Raw genomic sequence first — 18,848 nt, forward strand, 5'->3', positions numbered from 1 at the left:
AGGGTTTGTCAGAATCTGTGCAGATACCAACTATTGATGAGGAGGAGAAGTTATGGTTTGCAGGGTGCTTTTATATATTATTTCATATACTCTTTTATGGAACATAGATCACAGCCCCTCTATGCCTTAAGTAGCTGGCCTTAGTGACATGCTATAGCTAAAAAATATTACCTGGTTGATAGCCATTTGATAACTTTAGTTTTTAAGAAAATACCAAATTGTCTTTGTTTTAACTTCCTATGAGTGTAAGTAGCAAGGGTCCTGAGACTCTGAAGCCTTGGTATGAGTAATTGAAGGTCAATAGATTGTTTATACTAAAACATTTTAAAGATTACTGAGTGTTTGAAAGTATTTTCTGATAACCATGGCAGCCTCATGTGGAGAAGGGTGCCCTGTTACTCCTAGCCACAGCAGTGTCTGAGTGCCATTCACATGTGCCTCCCTTAGGTTTCAGAAAGCTAGTTGAGTAAACATAAATAATCCTGTTTGTAGGATTACCATAAATCTTTACAAGCAAAAGCATGCACTTACCCAGAGGAGCTTTCACCTTTTATGTCTTGGACACCTCTGGCAATCTGAGGGAACTCCTATAGACTCCTCAGACTAGTGTTTTTAAATGCGTGAAATAAAGTATTGTGCTACAGAGTAAACCAAAGATTAGTGAAAATTGTTCATTTTTCACCACTGGTTAAGAACCCAGCCTTAGAAGCTCTGACAGTTTAGGTGACTGGATTGGCCAAGTAACAAGCTTCTTTAGAACAGAGAAGCAAAACTTTTCCCTGCTATTTGACACATGGCTTTCAGGGGTACTTTTTAGATTCATAGTGTGTGTTTTAGAAAGCTCCTGGAATTTAAGATAGCTAAAGGGGAAAGGTAGATATATTTATACTTTTGGGAAATTTATATCTAGCTTGCTGTCTATAAAAGCATACAAGAAATTGTTAAGTGGAAATTCAGTTAAATAATGCACTTGAGGTTTAATGATAGCACTTAGTATTACAGCAGTACCTGAAAATTGATAGAGTGAAATGAGCAGAACCAGAGGAACAAATTATACAATTAATAAGGTAAAGATAACTTTGAAATATAAAGACCTCTGATTGATGTAATAACCATCCATATTAATGAAAGACCAGTGAGAAATATGCTGCCTACCTTTCGATAGAGAAGTGATGGACTCGATGCAGAATGACACATAAATTTTGGGTTGTGATGAATGCAGGAATTTGTTTTGTTTGACTATGCATATTTGCGACAGGTATTTTTTCTTCAAGACAATTTTTAGATGTCCCCAATGCTTCTTAATTTGAAAAAAATAAAAGGGAGAGGCAATCATTTTCATCTATTTGTACCTCAAAATAAACACTTAACCAACTTGTGGTGGTATAGTCATCTAAGACATATCTATAGAGAAGAACTAAACATGTTGCTATATGGAAAGGATGGAGACATGCCAACAATGCTACTTAATGAGACTGAATCTTACTATTCACATAGTAGATACCACACGGCCCACTTGCATTTCTAAATCAATAATGAGTAGGTTCTAAAGACTCCTGCTAACTAGAATGTAACCAGGGTCCAAAGGCCACTTGCCTTGGATGAAACCATCAAGTCACAAATGTGAAAGTGGAGTTTGGAAAAGAGACAGTCCATTTGAATTCAGTGAACTAGACTCGTACATGTGTGACCAAAGAAGATGTTTATACATTTTTGTTTTGTTTGTATATTAAGCAGGATTTTTAGATATTTCTTCTGTATTATAATGCCTAAATCTTTAATAGTACTGGAGGCATTAATTTCAGTAAGCAGAAAAATAATCTTAGGTATAGAGTTGTTTTCTTGATGGAAGTTATTGTGATGTATTTGATTCTTCAACTTAAACCAAATCAGTTTTTTCTTTCTATTTGTGGTATTTCTGGCATTGTATGTATACTGTTATCATGGTTATCTTTCTATAATATTATTTTATTATGTCACTGTTCTTTTTTTTTTTTTAACTTAGAATGCTTACTCATCAAGGTAATTTTGAATATTTTGAGTTATTTAGATGGATTCATGATTTCATCAGTGTAGGTATTGGGCATCTAAGCTAGGTGTCAGAGTAGATAGAAGGGAAAACCCTGGAATTAGGAAGACTCCTCTTTTTGATGACAACCATCTCCTTCTATATATTCTCACCTCTCTGGATTTTTGTAAAACTGTTCTCACTTGGTTCTATTTGCTACCTGTGTGACTGTTCCTTTTTAGTCTGCTCTGCTATATCATCTTCTATGTGACACCCACTAACTTTGATTATACCACAGAGTTCTTTCTACTTCTGCGTTTGTCTTCCATCACCAAATTTTGAATTGAATGTCCTATAGATATCTCTAACTTAATATATCTAAAATCGAACTCATTATCTTCTCTTTCTGACTACTCAACCCCTCTTTCTTCCAAATTTTCCCATTAATGTTACGGGTACAACTCTTTTTCCAGTCTTTAGGTTAATGAGTAAATGGAATATCATTTAGGATTCAAAATAGTGTTTTTCTGTAGATGGTTAGTTTTTATGTGATTTTTGCTACCACTGAAAAATAATAGACATTTTCCCCTGTTCCTTTCATACCACTTCTATTCTTTTAGGTTCTTAACTTGTGGAAGTAAGCTTCTTTATCTTTGGACTTCATCCCCTACACAACCCATACCTGGGATAACCCACAAAAAAGGACCTATGATGGAAAGAATAGTGTTACAGGTAATGCTTTTTTCTTGGCCTGCATTTTACTCTAGTATTAATAATGTGAAATAATAATGCTTATGGAGCCAGATGTCTTTACAATGTAAGCACTAACTTGCATTGATTCTTTTTGTTTGTTTGTTTGTTTTTAGCAAGGCAGTTGGGGGTAAATGACTTGCCCAGGGTCACACAGCTAGTAAGTGTTAAGTGTCTGAGGCTGGATTTGAACTCAGGTACTCCTGACTCCAGGGCTGGTGCTCTATCCCACTGCGCCACCTAGCTGCCCCTTGCATTGATTCTTAATAAAAAGGTGTTCTTTTTGCACTTAGTCTTAATGCAAATAATAGGTTTTACATAAGTGCTGATTAATTTTTTCACAATTTTAGTAAATTTTTAAATGAAAAATATGCCTGAGTCCTTATATCATGCACTTTGAGTCGTAATGAAAAACACCAACAAAAACAGTCTTCATTTCTTGTACACGGTGTAATGATGAACGTCATGTGGCAAGAAAGCTTCATTCAGTAGCTTTCTTCAGGTTTCATCATTGTGAATAGACCCCTAATGCAGTCTAAACCTTGATGCCTTAGCCATCCATCTTACTGAACTTCTATGGCTGAAAAAATTACTACCTTTGGTGATCAGGCTTTCTATATTTAGCTAGGCCTGTACTTAGACAACAGACATAGGGTACTCAGGCCTGTGTACTGTAAGTCTTTTTTGTATGTTTTTTATCTTCTAGACCTTGTACTCTATGAACATATCTTTCAGGAACCTATGGTTATTTATGCCACTGTAAGATAATAGAAAAGGACTTCAGTTGAGGTCTTCATTTTATTTTGGTCCTTAGCTGCTAAAAAGGGTTAGTTTTATGAGTTACAGGACAGCAAGCTGATGTACTGTCAATTTGGAAAGGGATATAGTATTTTTCTTTGTTCCTCTTGGTGTGACCATATTTTCATACTTTCTTCAATGTGTCAATCAGTTTTCTTGATTGTTTCTCTTATTATATGGGACAATTTCCTGAAAGTGGGGAGGAGAATGATACAAGGGTAAATTTATGCATTATGAAAACAAAAGAAAGAATAAATATTTTTTAAAGGTAGTAGACAACTGAAAGTTGCTTTTGTTTAATTTAAGGTTGACTTTCCTTCCCCTACATTTGATATCATTTATACAACGCCTCAAGTTAACAGTAGCAATGTACCGCAGCAGTGCTTAGAAACACTGGAAAAAGATTCTAAAGGGAAACTTGTTGCCATTCTTTCAAGAGATTCTTCATTTGGGTAGGTTTCTTTTCATTTATTTTAAGCACTGATACCTTACAAGATGTATAACTCAGGTGATGTAAAGTTTGTCATATAATAAATTCTTTAGTTTTATCCTATTTACAATGTGTTTGATAAACATAGTTTTATAATACTTTCTAATTTAAATATAATAAAATATTTTGTTTAAGGTCTTTAGATAATAGACCTTGCTGCTTTCAGCCTCTTCCCTCTCTATTCTGTCAGAAATTATTCTTTGAATAATCTTCCTGTTTCATGTCATTCCTATACTCCCAAAAGGGAACACTGGCTTGCTATTGCCTGCCAGATGCCAGATTAAGTATAAGATCCTGATCCTTGTGGTCATCCTTGTGGTTCCCATTTGTCTTCTACCTACTTTGTTAGCCTTATATTATCCTCTTCCCCTTAATATGCTCCACATTCTATCAAAGCTGGACTGCTTTCTGCCACCTTGTTCCTCTCCAGCAGTCACAAATATTTGTGAAGCACCTGCTATGTGCCAAGCACAGTGCTAGTGGGTGAGAATACAGGGCAAAGAATGAAACAAAATCTGTTGCCAGAGACTCTATCCTTGTTGGGGAAAACAACAAATATATGTAAAAAACATCTATAATAAGTAGAAAATGAACAAACAAAATATATACAGAATAGTTAATTTAGGGTAGTGTAACAAAAATAGTTTGAGAGGGGGCAGCTAGGGGGCGCAGTGGATAAAGCACTGGTCCTAGATTCAGGAGGACCTGAGTTCAAATACGACCTCAAACACTTTACATTTATTAGCTATGTGACTTTGGGCAAGTCACTTAACCTTCATTGCTCGGACCCCCCCCCCCCAATAGTTTGAGAATCCATCGATTAGGTACTGCTGCCAATTATACAAACAGTGGTGGAGAGATAGGGATGGACTGCAGGCATCTATATACAAAAGTCAGTGAGCTCTGAACATCAGTTTTTAGCTACATTAAATAGGTTTTGGTTACATGAGGAGCAAATAAGGGAAGAAAGTGATTTACAGATCACAGAACAGATGACATAAGGGGAAGATCTATAGCAGTTAAAAAGGAAACTGGATCTGTTTTGATATCTCAAGCTTGATTTTTTTCAGGCTTGACTTAACCTCGTAAGGTGCTTATCTTAAGTAAATGGTGATAAGAAAGTTAAGCCAAAAATTCTTTTATCACAGTAGTTTGAGAGGCAGGGCATTAATCCTTGGAAGGATCAGGAAAGGCTTCATGCAGAAGTTACTACTTGAACTAGATTTTTGAAAGAAAAAAAGGGATTCCGTTAGATGGAGTAAGGAGGGAGTCTATTCCAGGCATGTGGGATAGCCAGTGCCTTAAAGGCACAGAGATAAAATATAGAATATTATGAATGAGGAACAGAGAGTAGGTTAGTTTGACTAGATTGAAGAATGTGACTGAAAAGTTGGGTTGAAGTCAGGTTGTAAATGTCTTTACAAGCTAAATCAAAGTGCTTATATTTTATCCTTGAGGAAATAAGAAGCCATAAGTAGAATGGTCAATTTATGTTGAAGGAAAATCACTTGGCAACAGTGTTTAGCAGGAACTGGAGTTGCGAGAGACTTAAGCCAAGGAGAGCAATTAGCAGGCCTTTGCAATACTTTAGTCAAGAGGTGATATGGGCCTGAACTAAGGTGGTAGTTATGAGTGGAGATATGGAGTCAGAGGTAAGAGTTGTTGTGGGAGGTATAAATAGCATGATATGGCAGCTAATTAGATACGGAGGTGAGAGTGAAGAGTCAAGAATAATATTAAGGTTACCGACCTCAAGCACTGGATCGCATGGTATTGTCGTAGGGTAGTGCTTTTGATAGAATGATAGAAGTTTGGGAAAGGGAAAGGTTTGAGGGGAAAGATAATGAGTTCAGTTTGGGACATGATGAGTTTGAGAATTCTCTGGAACACCCAATTTGAAATGTCCACTAGGTAATTAATGATGTTGGACTGGAGCTCAAGGGAGAGACTGGGACTGCAGTCATCTGTAGTGAGTTGACTAGCATTTATTAAAGTGTTTACTAAGTGCTGGAGTACAAAGTTAGGCATTCAGATATTCAAGACAACATACAAATAATCTGTCTATACACGTACATATAAACAAACAATATTTACACATATATCACGTTGTTTATATATTATAAATATTGTTGATTGTTATATATTGTTTGTGTGCATGCATGCATACATAAATAGTTTGCATGCTGTCTCACACATTTGACTGTCCACCTTTGTGTGTGAGGGGAATGGTGGGGAGGGGGGACGGAAGACCAGAAGGTAGCCACAGAAGCTAGTTGGAGAAATAAGGGGGGGCTAAACCTCACAAACATGCAGGACAGCCAGTGAAAATGCACAGTCAGCAGCTTCCTGTGAAATGCCATGATGACTTCTTTTTCTGTCAAAAATAGTTCTTTATATACTTGAATGTGACTAGACTTCATTTCTTTAAAATTGTTTTCATGAGTAAGACTTTCCTTGAAAGTTAGATTGCTTCTCTCCCATTAATGGCAAATTTGTTGTTTTCTTGTTATTCCTTTTTGTTACTGAAAATAGCTAATGTTTATATAATATTTTAAGACTTAAGAGTGTTGTATATTTTTAAATTTGATCCTGATGAGCTAGCATATTTCAGTATTATTATCCCTATTTTAGATATAAGGCAGAACTAAAACCCAAGTCCTCCAGCACCAAATTCAGTGTCCCTGCCTTACGCCATATTTAGTGCAGATTTCAGTCATGAGGTGCCTGTTGTAGTTATTTCTTTTGATTTTGCAATCTTTGAGATGCATGTCACTTTTATAACACTGAGAATTTGATTTTATTACCTATAGACTTTCTAAAGAAGATAAAGCCTTTTTGTGGGAGAAGCGTTATTATTGCATTAAGCACCCAAGCTGCCTTCCAAAAATACTAGCAAGTGCTCCAAATTGGAAATGGGCAAATCTTTCTAAAACATACTCATTACTTCAGCAGTGGCCACCATTGCCTCCACTGAATGCCCTGGAACTGCTGGATTCAAAGTAAGTTCAGCTATGAAAATATAATTAGCATTTTTTATTTAAGTTTTAAATGAGGTATTATACTTTTATGTGGAACTACCTTTTACCTTAGTGCAAACAAATATCTTTTTCTTGGTACTTTATACCATTTATCAACCCAGGTTTGGAAAGATTGTTGCATTCATTTAAAATAGCTAAATTAATAGGATTTTTTAAAAAGCAAAAAAAAAAAACCCCAAAAACAAAACCATGGCTTTTTAAAATAAAGTTTATATTGCCTTCCTGTTAAAAGCACTATAAGAATTTCTTGAAGGAAATTATATTGGAGAGAGATTTGTAAAACATTTTCAGGTTTTTTACATATAACCTTAATGGAAATTTTAAGTTAAATGAATTTCTGTATTATACAACAAATATATGATAATGAGTGCTTAAACTATTCTTGGAAATGCTAACATTTCCAGGAGCCTATCCATATTCCATTAAGCATATCACTAAACCAAATCTGTGTGACATGATAAAATTTCCTTCCAGAAAAAAACATATGCCTCTCTACAGATAACATACTACAAGTACAATATATGTTTGTATAGGTATATTTCCTCCAGGAGTAAATTGAAGCCTAATATATTCTTTCATATTTTTCTAGATTTGCAGATCAGGAAGTTCGGGCCCTGGCTATAAACTGGATTGAGACAATTAGTGATGATGAGCTAACTGATTTCCTCCCACAGTTTGTTCAAGTGAGCTTGGTTATTTTTCTCACTTCCTGATGGCATAATAGATAGCATTTCTTAAGGCCTCTAAAGTTTGTTCTAAGGGGCACGTTGCCTGGCACACAGCAGGAGTCTAATAAATGTTGGTTTCTTTTCTTTCCCATAAGAGGCATTATGGCATAGTGGATAGAGAGCTAGCCTTGGAGCCAGGAAGGTCTGAAGTCAGGTCTGCCTCTGACACATACTGTGTGCATAACTCAGCATGTTGCCTCTCCAAAATGACAACTTCCACATAAGGGTTTGACCTGCATTGAGAGGGCAGTTCTTTATATGAGAGTGCTATATACAAATGAGATCACAGGTCTAGTCCTTGTCTCTGTTCTTTATGGCCAAATAAAGATGGTTTTGAATAGTTCTTTTCCTTTCCCCACAGGCTTTAAAGTATGAGATTTACCTGGACAATTCATTAGTGAGATTCCTCTTGTCCCGGGCATTGGGAAATATTCGTATAGCGCACTATTTGTATTGGTAAGAATTCAGTTTTACAAACTACTTGATTTTTTTAAAGTCACTCTAATGTTATTGTAAGAAAATAATTATTAATAATGGCTTGTTGGGGGACCCAGAAATCACTTTCTCAGGGCTTCTCTTCTCTCTCGCCCCCCAGTCAGTTCTTCTTGAGAAACTTCTCATCTGGGACAAACCCAAGAGAGCAAAAAGAATGGATCAGTGAAAGACTGATAGGATTAAACCACACCTAGATAATGGACTTTACCTTGAGCAACTTGTGAGGGTCTTTTGCATTCTTTTCCCTGTTGTTAGGTAGAATTCATTTTAATGTAGACCACCTTCAAGTGGTCAACCAATGGAATTGAATGATGCTAACCAATTATCTTTGATCAATGTATAATAACACACACACACACACACACACACACACAATTAAAAGAGGATAAAAACCCTTGAAGGATGCTACCTATGGGCTTTTATAGGTCTTCTGAGTATTCTGGGGCTGCTTTTGGGTTTCCTTAAGACCACAGGTTGTTTCTCTAGCGGACAGCATGGGTCTTTTGGGGGCTTTTCTCCTACTTACACTAACTGACATGCTGAAGTTCTCTCCCTGCTTTCTCGACCACAAGGCCAGAGACCATGAGAAGTTAGGGAGACGTGGTCAATCCTTTACTGGTATAATATTAATAAATTAATATATGCTTACCTAAAACTGATGTTTATAGCAATTAATTTTTAAAAGCACAGTTTATTAGAGAATTTACCTTGTTGAACAGTGTCATTTTAATTTACTATGTAGTGCTATTATAGTTTTCTTTATTAAATTGTTAAATTAAATTACAGGCATATATAGCATATTATAACACTAAAGTAATTTTTAAAGGCTTTTTAATGCAGGGTGGTTGGATGATGAGTTTATTAAGAGGATAAAATTTCTGGATATGAAAAATATATTTCCTTAAATTGATTTTTGAAAATTTCATTGTTATCAAGATGATTTGATGCAGAACTTGTTATAACAGGCTATTGAAAGATGCCCTACATGATGCACAGTTTGGTGTTCGATACGAGCATATCTTGGGAGCCTTCCTGTCAATAGGAGGAAAGGGGCTAAGAGAAGAGCTCTTAAAGCAGACAAAACTTGTACAGCTTTTAGGAGGAGTGGCAGAGAAAGTCCGACAGACTAGTGGATCAGCTCGGCAGGTATGTACCTGTATATCCATCTGTGAAGATGGTGGCACTATTGGTATTTTCTATGGCTGAAGACCTGATTTTATTCCTGTGTGTTACAGCAAGATATTGTGATGGTCCAGGACTCTCACAAGTTTAGCTCAATTCAATCTAATTCAGCAAACACTTATTAAATGACTTATGTGCAAGGTACTGGGAATACAAAGATAAAATGAAATAGCCTCTGCTGTCAAAGTGCTTGCATTTTATGTAAGTAAATACTAATATATATATATATATATATATATATATATATATATATATATATATATATATATATATGTATATGTATATGTATCTTCAAGAAAGAAAGCACAAAAAATGGGGAAGGGGAGAACTGGGAAAAGCTCCTCTGTGGCAGCTATGCCATAGTTCATAGTTCACAGAGCACCCAGTCTAGGTCAGGAAGACCAGAATTCAAATTCAGCTGCAGATACTTGCCAGTTTTTTGACCCTAGGTAAATCACTTAACCTCTGTCTGCCTCAGTTTTCTCATTTGTAAAATGAGAATAGGAACACCTCCCTCCCATAGTTGTTGTGAGGATCAAATGTGATAATTAGAATTGTAAAGCACTTAGCACTGTGCCTGGCACATAGTAAGCAATATGCAAATGTTTCCTGCTATTATTAGTAGTAGTGGTGGTAGGAGTAGGAGTAGGATTAAAAGATAGAACCTTGCTGTGTTAAAAACTCAGGAATTGGGGGGCAGCTAGGTGGTGCAATGGATAAAGCACCGACCCTGGATTCAGGAGAACCTGAGTTCAAATCTGGCCTCAGACCCTTGACATTTACTGGCTGTGTGACCCTGGGCAAGTCGCTTAACTCTCATTGCTCCACCAAAAAAACCACACACACACTCTTAGGAATTTTCTAAGAGGTAAAGATCAAGAGAGAGTCTGCTCCAAAAATGAGTCAACCATCTGGGCAAAGTTGGAGAATGGCTGGGCTGGTTGGCTTACCTGTAAAGGTGTGCAATGAATGAGAATAATATGAAAAAAATATTTAAAAAGGGATGAACCATATTTTGGAGAGATTTAAATGCCAGACTGAGGAGTCAGAGGCAATAGAGATCTGCTGAAGATTTTTGAGTTGGAGAATGAAATGCTTAAATGTGTGTTTTAGGAAGAATCATTAGAGCAAAGACTAGAAATAGGGAGACTGTTGGAAGTCTAAGTGAGAGTTGATAAGAGCCTGAACTTAGGTGCCCTACCTGAACAGTTGTGGACAAACAAATATTCATATTATTCAATATTTACAGGAAAAGAGTTTCTACATCCTACCTCAATAACTCATTCTATTGTTGAGATACTTCTACTCCAATTAATTATTTTCTTCTTTGGGGGTTTCCGGTCTTGATTTTACAGTAAACACACATGTTCACAAACCTTTTGTGACATAGCGACATTAAGGTTTTTGGATCATAAATCTCCTCTAACACTCTCCTCTAGTCCTCTAACCTCCCCTTGAAGATTTTTTTGTTATGGAAAGCTTAGTACTCCCTGAGGTAGCCCCTTCCTTTCAATAACTTTAATCTTAAAGATTTCCTTTTTTATATTGATAAAAACTGCTTTACTATAACTACAAGCCACTGGCTTCAGTTCTACTTATTTCTAGTGCCAAGCAGAATAGGGGAAATCTTTCTTCTGTTAGAATCATTAAAATATTTCAAGACTGTGATCATATCTCCCTTTTCTAGCCTAACTCCCCACCTCCTTCAACCACTTCTCATGTGGCTTAGATTTGGATCTCCTTGGCATCTTGAAGTCAGTCCTGTCAGTGTCCTTGAAAGTTCATTTTCCTGTATATACTTAAAGAAACGTGTGTGTGTGTGTATGTGTGCGCGTGCGCGCATGCACGCACATGAGCGCATGTGCATGCGTGTGCATATATATGTACATATATACACATACATATATTTATGGGGGGAGAATGACAACATGTATGCAAATTATTCATGTTGGCATTTTCTGTAACAGCAAAAAAGACAAATATTTACGAGGTGCCTATTATGTTCCAGGCACTATGATTGATTCTAAGATACAAGTACAAAGTCGAAACAGTCCTTACTTGTAAATAGCTTCATTTCTAGTGGAAGACACAAAAAGTATCTAGAACAAATATAAAATTAGTAAATATAATTATGTATTAAATACGAGATAGGTTACAAGGCAGGGTACTTTTTTTGTTAAAATTTTTTATTTATTTAATTTTTAACTTAGGGAATAAAGTGTGAGATTTAAAATTGGATATTAGATCATAAATCTCCCCTACTTAACCTTTCCCTTAATTTATCTCCCAAACTAGTAAATGGAAGCAGGTTTTGGTTTTCTAGATAGACCTTTTTATTTATAGTTATGATAGTCACAAGGTGATGTTGGTTAGAAGGATAGGAAAGTAGAAACACAATACAAATCGTCTTAAGTCTAAGCTTAGTCTATATTCCTTATAACAACTCACCAAACCGACAAGGCCACCAACCGACAAGGCCACCTTTTGACAGAGCAAGAGAGTCCCTGCCGCGCCGTCAGGAGTCCCGCCAAGCAGGCAAAAAAGGCTACTTCCGTTCTCTCCACCCCGGAAGTCAAAAAAAAAAAACCCGGCAGGCAGTCTGACATGCGCAGCAGGCGGACTGTTCATCTCCTCCCCAAAAGGGTGGTCCTTGAAAAACTGGCGTCTTTCAGTTATCCTAACCGAATGTTAAAAACTTTCATATTTTACCACATTTCCCCCCTTTGCTTCCTCAAGAAATGGAATGTTTCCTTGATGGAACAGTAAAAAGAATATAATAACCTTTGCTGACTAATAATATGCGAACAACAATACAGAAAAGGAAGAGAGGAAAGTTTTGTCCAGAGGGGCGATTTTTTTTTTTCTTTCCTCATGAACCGACGCTTTGACATTTGTCTTGCAAAGGGAGAGCCTCTGCAGAGAGTACATGTTACAGATAGTATATAACAGAAAGGAGATAGTAAAAGCTAATAAAGCAAAACAGTTCATATAAAGTCTCTGAGTTCTCTTGTCTTCTTGAAGTGGTAAGATGTCATCAGGAGGAAACTGGATTCTGGTCTGGAAAACTGGATTCTGGACTCTGGTCTGGATTCTGGACTCTGGACTCTGGTCTGGAAAGCTGGATTTCTTCTTTAACTGTTTGAATTGCTGTATTTTTTTTTTTACTAAACCTTAGCATAGCATTTTGCAATCAGTAACACTTTTTACCACCATGTGTCTGGATCAAAGTCAAATTTAGTATGTGTTCATGACACCTGAAAATGTTATGGAAAGGTTATCATACCATATCTCATGGTTCCGAGACAGCCAGTGATTGTGCTAGGCCACAGGTGAATTCAACTGAGTGAGATAAAAAGATAAATAAGTTCAGTTAAATTAGGAGGGAGAGAGGATGAATACTGGACTGTGCCTAGTGATTGTGCTCTACATAGTCACCATCATAAGCAAACCATGGACTTACGTATACCTGTCTCTCCTTTTGTTGCACATATATTCTCTCCAGGGCCTGCATCAGAGTTCACAGCAAGTTAGTCTCTGAAATGATAAGTTTCCATATTTCTGAAATCTCATTAATTTCACCAAAGACAATATGATGGTAAAAATGTGTGCTATGCTGCATAACTGAGAATATATTAGTGATATATACAATAATTCCAAACCATACCCAGAGTATAATGACATATAAATAATAAACGAATGTAAATAGCTGATTATATTAGACATTGTTACATAATCTTCTTTTAGCAAGTAGACCACATCATCTTATACATGAATTCTCTAGTATAACAGTAGCAGATACTTAAAGTGGTGATTAATTCATCAAAAAGAAGTAAGACTTCAATAAGCAAGATTCAATATTCAATAGCATATACTTAAAATGCCTTTGAAAAGTCACTTAGTTTACAAAATCGGGTTTTTAAAGAAAAGCAAAAGAAACAAAAGTAAAAAAAAAAAAAAACAAAGCAAAACCAAAAACCCAAAAATAAAAGGCAAAAGATTCGCTAAGCACCCTTTTGTGCTCTTAAAGAATTTAAAGGTGTGGTGAATTCCAGGTCTTTTCAGTGCCTTTCAAAAGTCAAAACAAAACAAAAAACAAAAAGGATTAAAAAAAAAAATAGGTATAGGGTAGGGAAAAGGGTGGGAGAAATTGAGGTGGGCCAGAAAACTAGGCCATGTGCTTCAGTGCTTTTGCCTGTGGAAGGAAATGCTTGTTAAATTTTAAGGTATTTAAGCTGCTAGAGTTTGGGGTATGCCACATTGTTTTAACTGGTTCCCCAATTCTCTGCATGCCAAAGTGGCAGGGGTTTCTGAATTGTCATTGATCTTTCTAATGCTGTCATAATGTTCTTTATGGTAGAAAATGTGGAGTTCTCTAGCATCAGTTTTGTCTGTGCCACTGATTTTCAATAAGGGCTGATTTAATTGATGAACCACAACATTCAGCTGATGCTGCTTAGCAAATGCTACAATTGTATCATTTCCTCCCCACTTTCCAAATTCCTTTAATTCATCAACATATTCTTCAAAAGGGGAGTCATTTACTATAAAAGACTCAAACTCTTGTCTATGGTTAATCATATAAGAAGCAGCTTCTTGTCTGTGTCTGAGATGATTTCTACAGTGACCTTCTAGCTGGTCTGCTAAAGCCCTAAAAAGGCAATTTCCGTCTCCTGATACTTTACGAAGACTGAGTCCCAAAGCATTTAACTGATCAGTGGGATTATTAAATGGGAACTGCCTGTTCCTCTGAACTTTCTTTGCTCTTTAACAGTTGCTATCGTTAGGGTTTTTACCTCTTTAGCGTCTACCTCAGGTCTATCTGAAATCTCTTCACCTATGAATGGTGCAGGCTTTATATGAGAGCAATGAATCCATGAGTCTTTTTCACCAATTTTAATGGCAGTAGGAGTTTGTCAATAATACCTGAAAAGGTCCTTCCCAGGCAGGTTGAGTTCCACTGGTTCTCTGAAAATTCTTTACATATATTTTATCTCCTGGGTTGAAGTTATGCAATGAAAAGTCTAATGGTCCTGCCTGGACCACAGCTCCTGCCTCATGGAGTTCACGTAGCCTGGTCTGTAATTCCTGTATATAGGAAGCAACAGACGTATCACCTCCCACCAGTGATGTATAAACTGGGGAAAAAGTTTTAGCTTGGATAGGAGGGTGACCAAAAAGCATTTCATAAGGAGATATATGAAGTTCTCCTCTTGGTCTACTTCGTAGATAGAATAATGCCAATGGTAGAACATCAGGCCATTTCAAATGGGTTTCAGTACATAATTTGCCAATCATACTCTTAAGCTCTTTATTCATACGTTCGACTTGGCCTGAACTTTGTGGATGGTAGGGCGTGTGGAATTTTGGAGTCACTCCCAGAAAGAGTAGATTTGGGATAAAATCGAATCAGTGAAATGTGTGCCTTTGTCAGAATCGATGAGGGCTGGTGGGCCAAAACGAGGTACTATCTCTTTAAGAAGAATTTTGGCAACAAAGGCAGCTGTGGCTCGGGGGCTGGGAAAGGCCTCCACCCACCGAGTGAGCTGATCAACTATAACAAGGCAAAATTTATAATGTCCTGCTTTTGGCATAGTAATATAATCAATTTGTAAGTGCTCAAAAGGTTGTATATGCTAGAGGACGCCCTCCATAAGCTTTGGCCTTAAAAGCATACTGATTATAAGACTGACATGTGGAGGCAGCCCGAGCAGATTCGAGATGCTGTATTAGTCACACCTGGTGCTATCCAGGTTCTCTTAATAGAGTCTACAATGCCTTGTGTACCAAAATGGCCTTTTCTGTGAACAGAGAGGCATACCTGGTGGTAGAATTTCGGGGAAGAAATGGCTTACCTTCCGGAGACACCCAGATGCCATTGATCTGTTTCGCCTTAAATTTCTTTTTCCACATTTCTACTTCCAGAATCGTCATAGGTTAGGTTTGGCATGAATATCCTCAGAAGGGTGAAAGGTTAAAGTACATGTTCAGGAGCTTCTAATGCAGCAAGCTTGGCTGCAGAATCGGCTCGTGCATTTCCCTTTGAAACAGGGTCACTATTCCCTGTGTGGGCAGGGCAATGTACAACGGCTAGGAAGAAGGCAGTTTTAGGGCATCTAAGAGGTCCTTGATAAGGTCCCATGGCAATAGCCTTGCCCGAGGATGTTAGAAAGCCTCGTTGACGCCAAATCATACCAATAAAGTGGCATATGCCAAAGCCATATTTCGAGTCAGTAAAAATGGTGGCACTCTTATCTTTAGCTATATTACAGGCCTGTGTAAGAGCCACAAGTTCAGCAGCCTGTGCACTAAAATGGCAAGGCAGAGAAGCTGCCCAGAGGGTGTCATAATCAGAAACTACAGCAGCTCCAGTTAAAACGGGTTCCCCTCTCTCATAAATGAGGAACCATCTGTATAGAGGACAAGATCAGGATTTTCTAAAGGTGTATCAAAACAGATCATCACGGGGTTTTTCAGCCATATCAACTAAAGAAGCACAGTCATGCAACGGTTCCCCTGAGAATGGTAAATTAGGAGTACGTAGTGTTGCTGGATTAAGAACTGTGCAGCGTTTTAAAGTGATATTCTCATTACCTAACAGGGTTATTTCATTACTTAGCCAGCCTTTGATCTGAAAGGCTTGTGTCCTGGGACGTTAGTAAGAGAGCCTCCACTTCGTGAGGGCAGTGCACAGTTAGAGGGTTACCTAGGGACCAAATCAGAGGCTTTTTCTACCAAAAGCGCTGTGGCGCACTGCTGCTCTAAGGCAAGGTGGCACTCCAGCCGCTTACAGGGTCCAGCTGAATTGAATAGTAGGCTATAGGAAGCTGGTTAGGCCCCAGTGACTGAGTCAGGGACTCAGAAGCCACCCCCCCTTTGTTCATGCACAAAGAGAGTGAAAGGCTTACTATTAATCTGGCAGTCCTAGGGCAGGTGCTGATAACAAGGCCCGTTTTTAATTCCTTTTATGGCTTGAGAGATGCTGGGGATCCAACTGTAAACTGTCTGGAACAGAACTTTTTGTAAGAGCTATGAGGGGTTTAGTAATTTCACCCAAAAGAGGGTATCCATTGTCTACAGTACCCGGCTGCTCCTAGAATGGCTCTCAACTGCCCTCTTAGTCAGTGGGGGGCAGAGAGATTTGTTGAATGCCTGAGACTCGCTTTAGCAAGAGACAGTGCGAGTTCCAGCAGCCAAAATAAATCCTTAATATTCTACCAGGGGGCAAACACCATTGTACCTTTTGTCTTGGAAACCTTGTGTCCTCTCTTGGTGCAGCTCCAGCAGTAAGTGACGGCTATCTCTCCTGACCAAATTTTCAGCATTAGGAGAGGGCCAAAAGTAAGTCATCTACATATTGTACTAGTGTGGAAGCCCTTAATGGTAATAGAGGCCAGATTCCTGCTGTAAAATTTGGGAAAATAATGGGGGGACTGTCTACAAATCCCTGTGGGAAGTCAAGTCCAGGGTCCACTTGTCTATTATTCCAGGTAAAAAAAAGCCCAATAAATAATAGGAAGTCATCATGTACTGGTATATGAGAAAAAGGCAGGAGCAAAGGTCTACCACTGTGAAACATTGTAGATTCATAGGGAATTGAGGAAATTATCATAGCCCGGATTTGTCGACTATAGAATGTCTAGGAATAACATATATTAATCGCTCTAAGATCTTGCACAAAGCGATAAACAGGTTTACCATCTGGCCCAGGCTTGGGTTTTTTAACTGGCAAAATGGGAGTATTGCATGGAGAGTGATGACATGGAATAATAATACCCTGGCTTTTCAAAGCCTCAATTATAGGGGTGATCCCTTCTATTGCTTCCCTAGACAATGGATACTGTGGAATGGAGGGGGGTGGTCCCCCCTTAACTTTAAAGGTAACAGGCATGGCAGACTTAAGGAGCCCCACCTCATTAGGGGATGAGGCCCATAAAGACTCAGGAATGTCAGAGGGGATTTTGGATACCTCCCCTGCTGTTCCTTGAGCTTCTGTAAGTAAAATTGGTAATAAATGAACAGTATCCTCTGGCAATTGTAAGGAGACAGCCCCATCTGGAGCACAAGATATGGTTGCTCTAAGCTTGCAAAGGAGATCACGACCTAATAAATTTACAGGGGCATCAGGCATGAGTAAAAATGAATGTTCTACTGTTAAGGGCCCCATAGATACCATGCGAGGATTCAATTTTGCCACTCTCTGGCTCTTTCCTGAGACTCCCACTACATTCAAATATCCTACAGGTCTACACCCAGCATCTGGTTTGCTTACTAATACTGATTTAGAGGCTCCTGTGTCTAGCAGACAATCATAATAAGTCTCCCCCACTTTTAAGGTGACATGTGGTTCATTACTCTGGGGAGGTGAATGGACTGGCACAAGTGCATTCAAAAAATCCGGATCTGGGAATATATGGCTTTCATTATCTATGTTCCATTCCTCCCCAAGACACCATCATTCCTGTGTCCTCTTCTGAGGGGGGTCTTGGTTACCATTATTCTGGTACTGCCTTTCTGTATTCCTCCAAAAAGATCTATTTCTATTTTGATTTCGCCTGTAATTAGAATTAGAATTTCTTCTCCAAGTCCTACATTCTCTCAATTCATGCCCCTCCTTACGACAGTAACAACACACCTTAGTGTCCTTGCTCCGGTGTCCACATGGCTGACTAGTAATCGCTGGTGCCAGAATGCTCTGTTTAGGGTGATCTGGATCTTCCTCACGTGAGTCAAAGACATAATTTGCAAGTTCCTTAATTCTATCTACTGAGAGATTTCTCCAGTCTGGACATTGTTTCAGAAAGTATCTGCGTATTTCTGGCAGTGAATTATAAACAAATGTGTTGAGAATGATACAGGAATCTCTTAAATCTACTGGATCCAATCTGGTGTACTGTCTAGCGGCCTCACAAAGTCTATCATAAAATCTGTTTGGTCTTTCATTAGCCTCCTGAGGTAGGCTTAAAAATTTCTGCCAGTTTTCCGGTTTTCTAGAGCAAGATTCCATTCCCTTCAGAAGTGTTTCTCTAGCATCTTTTAATCTTTGGAAATCCCTATCATCATTATAATTCCACTCTGGATCCTTTAGAGGCCATTCCACATCGGCCTTACCTTTCGCAACAAGGGCATTTCCTGCTGAGATAACATCTGTAATCTCAGTTGGGGACAGTAAAGTTTCCAAAAGGCAAGTAACATCAGCCCAACTGGGTTGATATGCATTAAATATAGTCCTTAACTGTGAAATTACAGTGTTAGGATTTTTCTCAAAACTAGGGATGATTGATTTCCATGCGCTCAAGTCACTTGGTCTAAAGGGGCTATATTTTCTGACTTGAATTGGCACTCCCTTCTTACTATGTTCT

General features: G+C 38.0%; 1 protein-coding gene across 1 annotated transcript in view; it reads left to right on the plus strand.

Moving 5' to 3' along the window:
• The window catches only part of PIK3C2A (phosphatidylinositol-4-phosphate 3-kinase catalytic subunit type 2 alpha), a 134,215-nt gene that overhangs the window by 72,846 nt on the left and 42,521 nt on the right, over positions 1–18,848 (plus strand). The window contains 6 exon segments of the mRNA XM_043970563.1: positions 2,629–2,740; positions 3,863–4,008; positions 6,857–7,045; positions 7,674–7,767; positions 8,174–8,268; positions 9,273–9,453. Coding sequence (XP_043826498.1) covers positions 2,629–2,740; positions 3,863–4,008; positions 6,857–7,045; positions 7,674–7,767; positions 8,174–8,268; positions 9,273–9,453 — 817 coding nt within the window.

Source organism: Dromiciops gliroides, chromosome 6, assembly GCF_019393635.1.
Source record: "Dromiciops gliroides isolate mDroGli1 chromosome 6, mDroGli1.pri, whole genome shotgun sequence".
Classification (NCBI taxonomy): Eukaryota; Metazoa; Chordata; class Mammalia; order Microbiotheria; family Microbiotheriidae; genus Dromiciops; species Dromiciops gliroides.